Raw genomic sequence first — 14,303 nt, 5'->3', positions numbered from 1 at the left:
GTGAAACCGAAACAAGATGAGAGGAACTGCAAAGTTTATTTATTTCACTGGTTCTTTTTTGGTCATTAACTGTAAAAGCAACAAACAAAAATGGAGTGATTTACAACGGCAAAAAGTGCAGATAGACTCACAGTCATCTAGATCCAGTAAGGAGACTTCCTTCTTGGACTTCTCTTCCACCTGGAAATCAAACGCAGCAACATGACGATGAGCGGCAGGGAAGAAGACGACCACTTCAACACAAAAGTAATAAAATTGTGCGTTGTGAAATGTTTCAATTGTGCTGGCAGTGTCTCTGGAGACATGACACATTCATCCCCCCCAAAAAACAGATACTCTGCATTTATATGTAACACGTCTGGAATCTTTTCCAATGGCCAGTCATGCACAGTGTCGTGTCACAACCGATACACGCCGCCCCGTGCGACTGAGGCGGGCCTGTCAGGTGTTGACTTGTGGGAATTACAGCATGCGGCGCCACAATAAAAAACGCATTTAAACATACGAGCGCTTTTATCGCCCTTTCTGCAGACGCTGCTAACCGGCCACGGCTGCTTTCACGTCACATAAAGAACCATAAAATTCCACTCTGCGTACTCCGGGCTGAGCCGACGGGAGGGGACAAACCAAACCGAAGGGGGAATAAGTGAGGAGAAAACAAACAATAAAGTTAGAAGCTGCATCTTATCAGATCGTCTCTGATCGACGCCCGGTTGGCGGTAATAGAGACGGAAACCTTGTTAGCGAACGGAGGTCTGAGAGAGCAAGAGGAGTGGAAGAAAGATGCATAATTCATAAGCCGTGTCCAAATGACAAACTGTATGAAATGAGAATTTCATAGCGCAGAAAAGGAAAGTGGAGGGTGAGAAATAATGTGATGAGCATAGCAGGTAAGAAGAAGACGGTGAGGGCTGAAAGAAAAGGGGACGAATGAAACAATAGAGGAGCAAAATGATATCCCGCTAAATAAATTGTGATTTCAACGCTTTCTTCACGTGTGTGTGTGTGTGTGTGTGTGTGTGTGTGTGTGTGTGTGTGTGTCTCAGGAACTACAAGTCCCAGGAGAACCTGGGGTTTCTACAGTTGAACAGCAGAGAGCCAAAGAGTTTCTCCATCAATCCTGTTTGCATAGATATCAGATTCTACACGGGTTTAAATGTGTAAAATTGTAGAAAATTGTAGACTATTTGAGCTCAGGGATAAACATACATTACAGTTTGACACATGCATGAACTAGAATTGCATTGAGTTTAACATAGAAGTTGAAATTAATGTAACGAAAGTAACATCTCTTACAGTGTCGTTGCTCCTCAAAGGATAGTTCGAGAAAAAACTAATTTCCAAGATTAAAGACCGACATTTATGAGAAATAAAACTTGGATATTCTCTGAGATTGAAATGGTAAATTCACGAGAAGAAACCTTGAATATCTTTCTGAGATTAAAGACGTAAAGTTTCAAGAAAAGATCTTGAATATTCTCTGAGAGTATTAAAACCAAAATTTGCATGAAAAAACAAAATTTCCTGAGATTCAAGTCTCAAATTTACGAGGAAAACCCCTCACATCCCTTCACAAGGTTGGATCAACGTCATCACACCGCAGCATGTCGTGTATTACTCCTGCACTGGATTCAGCAATAAGGAAATACTTGTGATTTTAGCCCAGAATCACTATTCTATCATAAGAATCTAGACTTTGAAGAGACATTGCTGTGAATTGGGCCTATTCAGATGACAACAACCAAAAATGTCTCTGAATATTACCCCCCACTCGTCGTACCTAACTGATCAATAGACTGGAAACAACCGTAGACTCCGTCCTCATGAAGTCAGGATAGCTGAAAACATCTAGTGATTAAAGCGTGGTGTGCTATGACGAGGTGTGCAACATGTTTCATATTTGTAGTTTTTCTAGGAACCGTTCTGTTGCTGCTAACTAAATCCCAGCGTCACCTTGGGTTTGGACTTCTCGTCACTCTTCTTCTTCTGTTGCGTTGGGGCGGCGTCTGAATCGGAGTCCTCGTCCTCGGAGTCGGTCTCTGAGCCGGAGGAGCTCTCGGCCGACGAGCTGCCGTCTCGGGCTACAGGTCCATTTCCGTTTTCATCCGAGTCGCTGAAACACGTGGAATCAAAACAAAAGGAAGAGATTACATGTATGAAAAGAACATTACTGCACGTTTACTTTGCTTTCATCACATATACAGCGTCCGTTTGAACAAATAGTCTGGAAGACATCAGGCATAAAAACCTATAATTAGTTTCAATAACATTTTCTTTTTGTTATTTCCACCCAAACTGAAAGCTGAAGTCGCGGCCCGGTCAGAACAACAGCGATCAATCTGTTGTTTTTCATCTGTGAAGTTAATTCAATGTTGCGTTCACTCAGAGAGATTTTCTCCATCTTTCTCCTCTCTCTTTCACTTGCCTCCGTCCCTCTTCAATTTGTCCCGATAATGAGTGTTTACTCCGCCTGCCTGGGATTTTCAGCCGTTAAATTAATGAGGGGAATTGTGACGGTAACTGGCTTTTTAACTTGGGCGATGATGAAAAGCCAGTATTAATTTGGCCTACAGATTTCATTTGCTGCGAACAGGAAAAAGTGATATAAATCACTGTGGGCCTGATTAGGCCCCTGCCTGAAATGACTGGGCCATAATGAGGGCATTATGCTGTGTTTGTTGTGGAAGCACTGGGGTGAGCTGCTCTAATTACCCTGTGTATGTGTATGTGTGTGTGTGTGTGTGTGTGTGTGTGTGTGTCTGAGCGCCGGGGTGAGTTGCTCTAATTATACTCTCTAATGGAGAGAACAGGGTCAGCCGGCGGCCTGTCACACAGTGAAATCAGGTACATTTCTGTGTGCGTCTGTGTGTCCGCGAGCGAACCGCGACCAGTCGAGTGCACGAGAAACTAAATGTGCCCGTGTGTCACAGAGTGTACGTGAGCATATTCGGCAGTAATGACTCAAATCTCATTCATTGGCAACACCGGGCCGCTAAATGACCAATCAGAAGTCATTATCCATTAGCCATGTAAATGTGGGTTACGCTACTGGAGGAAGATTCTCCTTGATTAGCTTGTTAATGGAACTCACGCTAACGATATTCTAGCAGCTCCGCCAGCTTGATGTATCTCTGTGTGTGTGTGTGAGGGATAGAGCGAGAAGTTGTATGTATGTATATATATATATATATATATATATACATATATAGAACAATAGGTGTGTCTGGCTCACAGACTATACGATTTAGTCTCCTCTCTGAAAACACGGATTTCGATTCATTTTGGTGAATCTGTTACTGAGATTTGGTTGTTTGGTGTTTCGTAACACTGTTATCTGGTGCTGTTAAACTCTCATTGTTCAAAGGGAACATTAACTGTTGGGACTGAATGAATCATTCTCATTCAAAGAAGGGCCGGACAATATATAGATATTGTAAAGTTTTGTCTTTTTCTGATTTCAAAGGCTGCATCACAGTAAAATGATGTAATCTTACCAAACTGTTCTAGCTTATATTATTTGATTTAACCACATTACTGATGTCAAATATCTCTTCAATATCGTCGCAATATCAATATCGAGGTATTTGGTCAAAGATATCGTGATATTTGATTTTCTCAATATATTCCAGCCTTAAGTCAAAGCTTTATTTATTTGGGTTGTTTAGCAACATCTAGTTTCAAAATGTTTCGTTGTGTTGTGATTCACGGGTCCTTTTTGTCATTTTGTTTCCCAAATTCCCAATGTATTTGTTACCTACATTGTGATGTACTATTGGTATTATCTTGAGACAGTCTAGTGTGTACTTAAAGTAACTAAGTACATTCCCTCAAATACTGTATTTATTTTATTTTAAGTGTGTTTGTACGGGTTCAGCAGTAGATGTCGGACAGTTTGGCGGAGCAAAAGAAAGTATTATTTTAGACACCCAAAAAAAACTAAATCAGCTAAAGTGTAAGCTATATTTTCAATATTTTCACAGCTTTATTTTGACATCAGAGAGCTCTTTCTGACGTGGATCTGAAGCCGTTGCCGATGCTCTCTTGCCACAAGACTGCTTTGACAACAACGTCATTTTTTCCTCACTGAACACGGAAGTTGTCGGTCTGCCGCTGCCTTGATCTGTGAGTTTGCTCGTGTTATTTTGGTAAATCTGAACTAACCCTTAAATGTCTCCTTTCGGTCGGTTCAAGGACATAAAAACCCAGCAAGTATCAGAATCCAAATCCTGCACGATGTCAGATTTCTCCTGACAAACATAATGAACGAAGTGCTGATGAACACAAAGAAGTAACATGACAGAAGGTGGGCTGTCATGTAGATTATAAAAAACGTCTGAAGCTGTGAACAGATGGAGGTTTGAGCTGATTGATGCAGCAAAGCACTGATCACATTTGTTGTTGACTACGAGTCTCTCTCACACACACACACACACACACACACACACACACACACACACACACACACACACACACACACACACACACACACACACACACACACACACACACACACACCTGTCTGATTAGTTGAAGAGGTAAGAAAGGAAAGAAACCGGTAACATCTGGACACACGGGGAAGAAAAGTGATGCTTTCAGGAGTTAAACTGTACCTGAAAGCAGCAGCCGTCTTGCCGTTCTTCTGCGGTGCCTTCTTGGTCTTTTTCTTCTTCTTTTGTTCGGATTCAGACTCACTGGAGCTCTTTTCAGATCCACTGGAATCGCTGGAGGTCTTGTCCGACTCTTCGCTGCTTTGCTCCTCACTCTCGCTGCCCGACTCTGTACAGACGTCAAACATCAGCCCGGTCTTTTCAAGTTACGAGTCTCGTATTTTCACAAAATCCGACCCTGTTTTATGAGCACTTTTACGGTCTGCAAAAGCCATTAAATGTATCTACATTCTGTAATCGCTTCTAGTAGTTTTCATTGGTGGTGGCGGGGTACGCCACTCTCACCCAGGATTCAAACTGCATTCACACACACACACACATATAAAAATGAGGCATCGATATCACCGTTTACTCTGCTTACTGAACACTGAATCAGAGCTGTGTTAAGTTAAATTACCTACAACTGCTGCTTCACAGTAAAAGCATCGCAATGGCAAAACGGGGGCTGGCTTTTATTGTGAAGCAGCTTTTGTTTTCAAAGTTAGAACTGACAATGATCGTTCATCAACAAATGTGTCTCCAAAACCACACACGGCCATTTATTATCAGTTTAGTAAAATATTTAAGTCAACAAGAAACAAGGAGGAGGAGCCACAATGAGCTGTTAGACGCCTCAAATCCTCAACAAGGCAACAGACTCCTTTGTGCTTTGAAGTTTTGTGCAAAACTATAAATCATATCGATACAAATACACCATTATTAACTGACTTCTGTGTCAAAAGTGTGTTTGGCTCCACTATAAAAAGATCCACCTGTTGCTCCTCAGAGAGCAGCTACTTTGTCAGAAATGAGTGTTTGCTGCTTTGAATTCTGGGACATGTAGTGTTAAACTGCACCTGCCGTTACCACCAGTGACCACCGGTGTCGTCAAATCAAGCAGAAATCTTAAGAATTATAACTTTAACTCACCAACAGCACAACATTTATCTCTCAGACAAAAACACAAAGACAAACCTTCACTGCTGCTGCTGCTGCCGCTGCCGCCTTCACTGCTCCCTGATGCTTCCTCTTCTTTCTCCTCTTCATTGTCCGAGTAGAACTTCTCAGTGGATTTGGGTTTCTTGGTCTTCCCAACTAACGGTGCCCACTCTTGCACCTGATCAGAAATAGCGGAGGCAAGTGAGAGTTAATTAAATCAAATCATCCAAACAAGTTATTCCGTGGTGTTCTCTGATTGTCTTTTGCTTTGTTGGTGTTTAATGTGAAGAAAACTGATTTGCTTCGAGACTCAACTGTTCACACCAAGCAAAGAGTGAAGCATGTAGACGTTATAGTGGAGATGAACACCTCTCAATCGCTTCACTGAGAGGTAATGGAATAAGTCAATTAACTCAATTAAGTCAATCAGGACATCACAGATTTCCCACGTTACCAGATATCGTTTCTGATAAATTAACCTTATATTAAAAACTAGGAATAAAGTTAGTTCTGCTTTATTGTTGTATTTGGATCCCCATTAGCTGCCACAAAGTAACGATTATAAAGCAGGTGCTCAGAGAATCAATAATATCCCTCACTGAAAAACAAATCTTCTTAAACTTATACAAGGCACAAAAAGTTTGGGCCGAATGGAACAGAGGAATGAATGTTGATTTCTCCAACACACACCAGGTAGGAAAACGATCATGTTGTCGGTCAGTGAACGTCTTTTTCAAACATAAGTAATAATATAAGTGTGCAGAATAGAATAGTGCATCAGGCGTCTCGTCAGTCAAACTACATAATAAAGGTTGAGGTCTTCTTTAACGGAGTCTAGGCTCAACATTTCCTTCAGCTTCAGCTCCAAACCTGAAGTTATGATCTATGTTCAGAAGCCGTCTCGCCTGTGAGCTAACCGACCTTTGTGTGAAGTCACGAGCAAAACAACCTCAGTTACATAAAATACTTTCTATCAGTTAAACTGTCTGAACCCCAAAACCCATCGGCAGGTTTTGTTTGCTAATTGTCTGATTTCTACATTTCCGACAAGATGAATCATGTGTGATGAACACTTCGGTGAGGAAATGTAGCTTAAAACAGTGACGTAGTATTTAGTGAAAGAGTTGCAGTTAGATATCAGATGTGCTTCCTCCGTCTCTTGTTTTTATTTCTGGACTAAAGACATCTTCATTCTCCGGCCTTTTTGGCCCACTAATCATTCAATCTGTTCATTTGTACATTGCTGTTTATTGCTGTCATTGCTATGTCCTCTTTTCTCTTACATTTCAATGTTCTGTTATTCTATATTTCCTCTTAACGTCAACAAATCCCATGAAAACCAACAATGCATTAGTCCGTCTGTCAATATTTGGTGACGTCTCTGTGTGTGTCTCTGCTCTAAGGACACTGGTTGCTTTCAGCAAAGTTACTCAAAAGATGCTGAAAAGATATATTGTGAAGCACAAATGTCGCCTCATTAGTGTTTGTCATAATGAGAGACACAGAGAGAGAACAGTGGTGAGAATCAGTAGAATAAGTAAAACCCTGATGCGTAGTGTGTCAGGAAGGTGGACTTCTTACTGGCTCAATGACCTCCACGTTCCTCACAGACTGGTCAGGAGCAACCGCTGGCCAGTCGGAGAGCTCCTGGTACCCAGTGGCTTTACTGTTGATGCTGTGGGAGAGAGTGCCCAGCTGGAAACGGTCTCGATCTGAAAGGAGAGAAATAAAACAATGAGAGTGGTGAAAGAAAAGAGGGGGAGGTCATTTTAAAGAAATGGAGAATAAACTAAAAAGTTTCAGCAAATAGAAGATGATTCAAAGTCACCCAAGTCTGGACCCAGTGGCCACTGTTTACATATAGAGATCTTTAATAGAAGATGCATCCACATGATGCTAATATCAGCTCTCTATTTTATCGTAAAACATCTCTCTCTCTCTCTCTCTCTCTCTCTCTCTCTCTCTCTCTCTCTCTCTCTCTCTCTCTCTCTCTCTCTCTCTCTCTCTCTCTCTCTCTCTCTCTCTCTCTCTCTCTCTCTCTCTCTCTCTCTCTCTCTCTCTCTCTCTCTCTCTCTCTCTCTCTCTCTCTCTCTCTCTCTCTCAGATAATCAGTGTCTGTGCCTTGGGGAGCTGTGCTCTAAAAACTGTGCTTTGCAAACCAAAAAGAGAAAAAATAGCGTTCAGTTGTGAATATTAAGAATGACAGGGTTGGTTAACGCTTTCCATAAACATCCAGTAGGTGCAAACCGCCTCTGAATTTTAATGTTGTGGGAGGCAGCTTCTGTCCCTTTTGTCAAGGAGGGAGAGAGAGGAGAGGAGAGGAGAGGAGAGAGGAGAGAGAGGGAAAGAGGAGACAGCTAAATGAGGGAGATTTTTTTTTCCTCCGAGTGTCTGAAAAAGGTCAGCATTAGCTCAATAATTTACCCATCTCATTAGTCCAAGGTAAAGGGGTCTGACCCAACTGCCCTTCAGAGAGACAGACACACCAGAATAATAAAACCGCCGCCTGAATCAACTTTGCATACGAGTGGAAATAGATGTGAAATAAAAGTCCAGCTAATATGGATTCAGTGATTGGCTGTAGATGGATTACCAAACAGGAGAGGAAAGGTATTCAATCTTAAATATTCAAGCTATTTAGAGGATTTAATATGTGCTAGAGGAAGAATAACAGGTTGGTGCATGAAGTACCTTTGAAGGCGGACTCGAGCACCGGGGCGGGTTTGGGGGCCAGCAGGATGCGCCGGGCATACTTGTTGAGGGCGCCGCTCTTCTCGTTGGGCACTATGAGCTGCCTGATGAAGCGGGTTCGGTCTCTGATGTCGTAGCTCTGGTCGTATTTGCCGAGGTTCAGGATGTACTGGGTCAGCAGCTTAGTCTGGGGGTCGGAGGAGAAAAGTAGGACGACGTGTAAGACAGCGGACAACGAGATAGAAATAACTTTAAAGAAAGATAGATCCGACATTTTAGGTGCAGCATTTAATTCCTCAAAAAACTACAACTTTACTACATTACAAGATACAAGGTAACACTTTCTATGACGTCCATGTCCATAAAGCATTATAAACGCATTTATACTATGCTTATAATATACAGATATAAGCCTTCATAAATATCCATAATGCTTTGAAGTATTATAATTTTAACCTTCTTTATTATGCATCGTCATGTGATTGTAAGTTAATAGTAAAAAATCTCATTAAATCAACCCACAAAATGTTGTAAAATGAATATAAATAAAGATATATGTAAAATAAAATGTTTTAAAACGTGTTATTATTGTTATAAGGCATTATGGATAGTTCTGAGTGCTTATAACTATAGTTGTACAGCTGTATAAGCAGATTATAATGCATCATAAGTACGTTTATTGTGCATGATAGACACGGGCGCCATTATTGTTGAGCTTTTGAGGTGTAGTTTGGAACTTTGGATGGATCCGGCCTGTTTACAGTCTTTATGCTAAGCTAAGCTAACTGCCTCCAATTCTGTACTTAGGAAACATACATGAGTGGTATCGATCTTCTCATCTAAATACGGGCAAAAATAAGAATAAGCATATCTACTAAAATGTACAACACTCGTTCCTATTCCCAAAAATCAATAAATCCTTCATTCCCACATTTTAGTCCACTCGTCCTCTGGCCCAAAACATCCATACATTATTCAGGCAGACATGAAAACAGCAGCATTAGAACCCTGAATTGTCTTTTGCGTCTCCCTCTCTCCTTCTCTCTCCTCCACCGACACATTACGAGGAGCAGGAGGTGTAATGATGTGCTCGTTTGAGGAGGCAGCGTCTGGGCTCATAAACCCGGCTCAGAGGCCAAAATCACCCCCATCACAGCGAATGGGCCTGTAAACACAGAGCAGCGCTCGGAGATGCTCCATTACGTTAAAGCTGTCTCATTCACGGCTCTGCATTTAAACTGAGCATTTAGCTCCGAGGTTGCAGAAGTGTGAACATTAACCGCAAGACATTGCTGTGTCCTGTGAAATAAAAATGATATCCATATTTAGATAACAGGAATCTGAATCACCTCTCTTTTTTTTTAATACTTAATCATGCAACTGCTAATTGCGGACATCAGTAGCGCGACTGCAGCACCATATCTGCTCAATGTTCGGGTGAACACATTCAAATGTCTCTTGGTATTTAATGTACCTGCTTGGAGTTGGTCAGGTAGAGTTTGGCTGCTAGGTTGACCGTCTGCAGCTTGACGATGTCCTCCTCTGCCGTGAAAGTCTTTGCCATCTTACGGAGGACATCAGGGGCAATTTTTGGCACCCTGTCACAGTACTCGCCCATCAGCCACAGGATGCTGGCTCGAGCCATGGAGACCTGCACGTTCAGGGGACAAATACAACGGTTACTCATTACAAGCATGACACGTTTGAGCATTTAGTTCCAGTCTAGACTCTCGTGTTGAAAGAGGATCAACGGTACGAATGATACAACGATGAGACGCACCGTGATGTTGTCGAAGAGCTTGGCCATGTGTTTGATGATCTCGCTGTGCTGGGTGGGCTGAGTCTGGAGCAACTTCTTGATCACCACCACGCTCTCCGCCACCACCGTCTCTGCAAAGACAAGACAGGAAGTTCTCAGAGAAAGACAGGCAATCACAGCACCATGAAGGGAGAGTTTGGATGTTTTGAAGTGGGGTAGTGTGAGGTACGTATTCTTTAAAGACACCAGACTCTATGGACAAAAACAGTCATTTTCCCTCACTAAAAATGAGAGTAGCTGGTGTACTGCTGCCTCGATCGGTTAGTTTGTTTGTGTTAATGTGTGACTTTGGTGTTTTAAGTTTGGATTCAGCAAAGACACACAATACCACAAACAAACTAACCGATCGAGGCAGCGGTAAAATTACTGTTTTTGTCCAAGGAGTCCTGTGGCTTTGAACAGAACATAGATAACGGCTTCAGTTCCCCGTCTGACAGCTAAATATTCTAAATACAGACACACAAACTGATATAGAGGGTTTTTTAAACACGTTTTGCTGCTGACCCCTTAGCTTCTGTGCCGATTCTACAAACTGGGGGCGTGCTGACCGCCAACTACTGCAGTAATACACCGACTGTGTACAAGTACCTCATTCAACACCACTTTAAAAAAAAGTCCGAACTATCCCTATAATATACAGAGGAAGGCAAACACTCAGATATCTGTTGCCAGTGAAGGCTTTTTACCGTCTCTGTTGGAAAGCAGCAGCACCAGACCGTTGAGACAAGTGTCGGTCACCTCGGAGATGTTGGTGGCACACCGGCCGATGGCTTGAATGGTGGCCGCTGCGAACTCCTTGTCCTGGCTCTTCACGTAGGTCTGAATAAAAAGACAGAAGAATAATGCCATTTTCTCAAGGTTGACTTTTTGATGTGACTTACTGGTAAACTTTTAAGAAACTAAACACAAACCTGAAACTCCCTCAGGATAGTGGAGATGTTGGCTTCATTGGCCAGGTTGGTCAGGATCTCCAGCTACAAGAACCACAGCGGAGCGTTAAGAAAATAATTAAATGATTAGATATTCTAAATAAAATGTCCACACTCTTCCATAAACATTACTTTAGCTGTATTGCTTCCAGAAAGCTGTTCCACGTTCAGCCTCGGTTTTGTCCATTTAACTTAAATTTAAGAGTAACTTCAGTGTCACTATGGAAGAAGAGTTTTGTGCACTTATGAATCTGTACTCGGCTCATAACAGCAGTTCTTTGTGTAACGTCACAGTTGATATAATTCATGCATTTTATTCTACCACAACCAATCTGTTGTATACAAACCTGAAATTATCCTGCAGCTTGTTTCCCCCCCACAGGTTTAAAGAGGATAATACGCAACCATAAGGTGTGAAATTATTTTCTAAACATCATTTCACCAGCTCAAAATCTTATTGACCCTCATTCATCATATGTGATAAAGTAGTATCTACCTTCAGCGTTTTGATGTGTGTCGCGTCTGTAGATCTCACATAGAAACTCTTCATGTAGGGCTCAAACATCCCCTGTTAGGAGAGAACTCGTTATTAGAGGAGCCTGCGTCAGAGCATCGAGGCACCATTACAGTCCTGCTGTCCACGAGCAGACCTACCTTCCTCTGGATGGACATCGTGGCGATATTCTGAAGCACGATGTACTGAACCTCTCTGTGCACGAGAGAAAGAAAACACTCAGACGTCGACAACATGAACTCTGAAGGCAGCATTTATATATGTATTTGATGTATTTTTGCATTACCTGTGGCTTCTTAGTAGTCGAACCAGTGACTTGGTGACAATGTTGACTTCATGCTTAGGAGCCAAATGCCAATAGAGCTGAGCGACGGACATCACCACCTAGAACACACCAACACAGTGGGAAATGATTCTAATCCCTCTTAAAAACCTTTTACAGCTTGTAGGCAGTGTAGTCCACTACCAGTAAAAGTCCTGCACTCAAAACCTCACTGAAGTAAATGTATGTATCAGCAAAATATACGAGTATGAATAAAGTATGAAGAGTAAAAGTACTCATTGGGCAGTAAAATGTTCCCGGTCAGTGTTTTACTGTTATAGCAACACATCTGGAGATACGTGGTTTTCACGGGACAGGAAGAGGATGAAAAACTGTCATTTAAAAGTAACTAAAGCTGTCAGAAAAATGTAGTAAAAAGTACAATACGTACCTCTGAGATGTAGAAGTATAAAGTTTTATAAAACCTTCAGAATAAATGTACTTAGTTACATTCCACCACTGCTCGTAGGTTGTGTTTTTGCTTTTCAGTCAACTTTACATGTTACTTCTCCATGATTTTATGTTTTCTATACACTCCTAAAAGTGCTCTATTATTATTATTACTGTTGTTATTACACCACCATTGGTTTCTTTTCCACCCGTCTATCCGAGGTGAAATAAAATTCCTTCACATGGATTCCTCGACAAAAGGCGCCCGCGACACGACGACTCGATGGAGGTAATTTTTCAGCGGGGCTTTAAATAGCAGGCGGACGTGTGTCCATCGTTGCAGACAGAATGAGAGGGTTCATCTATATGAAGATGGAGGACGTCATCGTGTTGTCGAGTGTCACATTTTAATCAACACTTTCATTTGGGAGCATTTGTCCTGCCGCTGCTACACAGCGACAGAGACCTTGAGGCTCCTGGGTGATGGAGATCTGCACTCACTATGTTTGTTATCGAGTTGTTTTTTTCCTGCACTACAGCAGGTACGTGTGTGTGTGTGTGTGTGTGTATCATCCTGTTTTTATGTGTGTGTCCAGGTGTGCGCGTTGCATTTGTGTATGAAAAGGTGTCTTGTAATGCATCACTGCTGGGGAAGAGAGTTTTAAAGTGTTTATACGACCATACGGGACTAAACTAGTTTTAGTGTAGCTTTTATCTCTGAGACAGAGCTGAGATACGAGCAGAGCCTTTGATCGATGTTTATATCTCCGGACAGCTTAAAAAGCAGCACGCACACACTAACACACACACACACACACACACACACACACTAACACACCTGCTCCTAATGGCTCGACTGTGGCTGTGTGTGTCTGTGTTTAAGTGTCCTGCTAACTCACAGCCGTGTTCCTGCTCTGCAGCAGAGGTTTGGTGTTCCTGAGCAGCAGTCTGTGATCTGGATCCATGATGTAAGTCTTTGCCTCCGTCTGGTCTTTCTTCTCCTCGGAGTCGGACTCATAGAACGCCTTCTCGTTGTTCTCGTCAAACGTGGCCCCCTGACGCACAAAAGAGGCACAATACATCGCACAAAAACAGTGTTTTTCAGCAGGTTATTGTGAGCTGAAACTGCCCAAACTCTCAAAGTGAATTGCCCCCCCGTGGATGGAGGAAATCGAGTTGTTAAATATTTTACATTGGCAATATTTCAACTATAGAAACTGTGTTTTTCAGTGTCTCAAAAATCAATTACCGCCTTAACTTGTCTTGGTTAGAGGAGCCGTTACACATTCCACCCCAAAACTATTTTTGTACAGAAATCCAATATTTGGAAAGTAATTTAAAAACACACACGGTAAAGTTTAACTCAAATGTTACAACCTACAACTGTGAATACAAAGACTATTTCTTTATGTAGAGTTGTACTTTTAAAAGGATAAATCTAGTGTTATTCAATATTCTTAACAATAATGTGTTGATCAGTCTTTTCATGGGATTTGTTAAGTTATTAAGCATCACCAGAGCCATCCTTTAAGATCAGATAGCTGCACTAATTCAACATGAGTCACATGGAGAGATATTCCTGATTTAGTTTGATGTGTGAGGAGCTCGAATGACCGCGGTGACGTCTGTGCAGCCGGCTAACGAGCAAAGCTGCTCACCAAGTGAAATATAAGAAGTAAATATAAACGGTATTTTGCCACTTTATGGATGTGGGTCTGCTCTGGTCACCTCCTTCCAGGGACTGGTGAACTGCGTCCTGGCGTAGCGCGTCAGCATGGAGATGATGACCACCTGGCCCCACTCCTCCACATCCACCAGCAGGTTACACAGCTTTCTGTAGTTCTTATGGATCAGGTCGATGCGGTCCGGACACACCTCCTCAAAGGCCACCACCACACTGCCGGCCACCAGCTACAGAGAACGAGGAAGAAGAACAGAGAGTTTATTTCTCTCCGGCATTAACACTTAATGGAAGTCTAAAGGATGTGAAGCAGCTCTGTTGGACAAACCTCAACAAATGCTTTATCTCTTAAAAAAACGCTGTAATATAAAG

The 14,303-nt window shown here is 42.1% G+C and overlaps 1 protein-coding gene across 1 annotated transcript in view; it reads right to left on the bottom strand.

Moving 5' to 3' along the window:
* The window catches only part of ap3b1a (adaptor related protein complex 3 subunit beta 1a), a 51,055-nt gene that overhangs the window by 20,979 nt on the left and 15,773 nt on the right, over positions 1-14,303 (bottom strand). Inside the window, exons 7-21 of the mRNA XM_079178436.1 lie at positions 13,979-14,161; positions 13,150-13,305; positions 11,825-11,922; positions 11,679-11,733; positions 11,521-11,592; positions 11,007-11,069; positions 10,782-10,914; positions 10,057-10,166; positions 9,751-9,927; positions 8,277-8,463; positions 7,167-7,297; positions 5,622-5,763; positions 4,611-4,776; positions 1,954-2,113; positions 132-180 (exon numbers count right to left, since the gene is read on the bottom strand). Coding sequence (XP_079034562.1) covers positions 132-180; positions 1,954-2,113; positions 4,611-4,776; positions 5,622-5,763; positions 7,167-7,297; positions 8,277-8,463; positions 9,751-9,927; positions 10,057-10,166; positions 10,782-10,914; positions 11,007-11,069; positions 11,521-11,592; positions 11,679-11,733; positions 11,825-11,922; positions 13,150-13,305; positions 13,979-14,161 — 1,882 coding nt within the window. The remainder of the gene's footprint in view (positions 1-131; positions 181-1,953; positions 2,114-4,610; positions 4,777-5,621; positions 5,764-7,166; positions 7,298-8,276; positions 8,464-9,750; positions 9,928-10,056; positions 10,167-10,781; positions 10,915-11,006; positions 11,070-11,520; positions 11,593-11,678; positions 11,734-11,824; positions 11,923-13,149; positions 13,306-13,978; positions 14,162-14,303) is intronic.

The sequence above is a fragment of the Pholis gunnellus genome (genome assembly GCF_910591455.1).
Source record: "Pholis gunnellus genome assembly, chromosome: 18".
NCBI lineage: Eukaryota > Metazoa > Chordata > Actinopteri > Perciformes > Pholidae > Pholis > Pholis gunnellus.
This window is presented reverse-complemented; position numbering and strand designations above follow the sequence as displayed.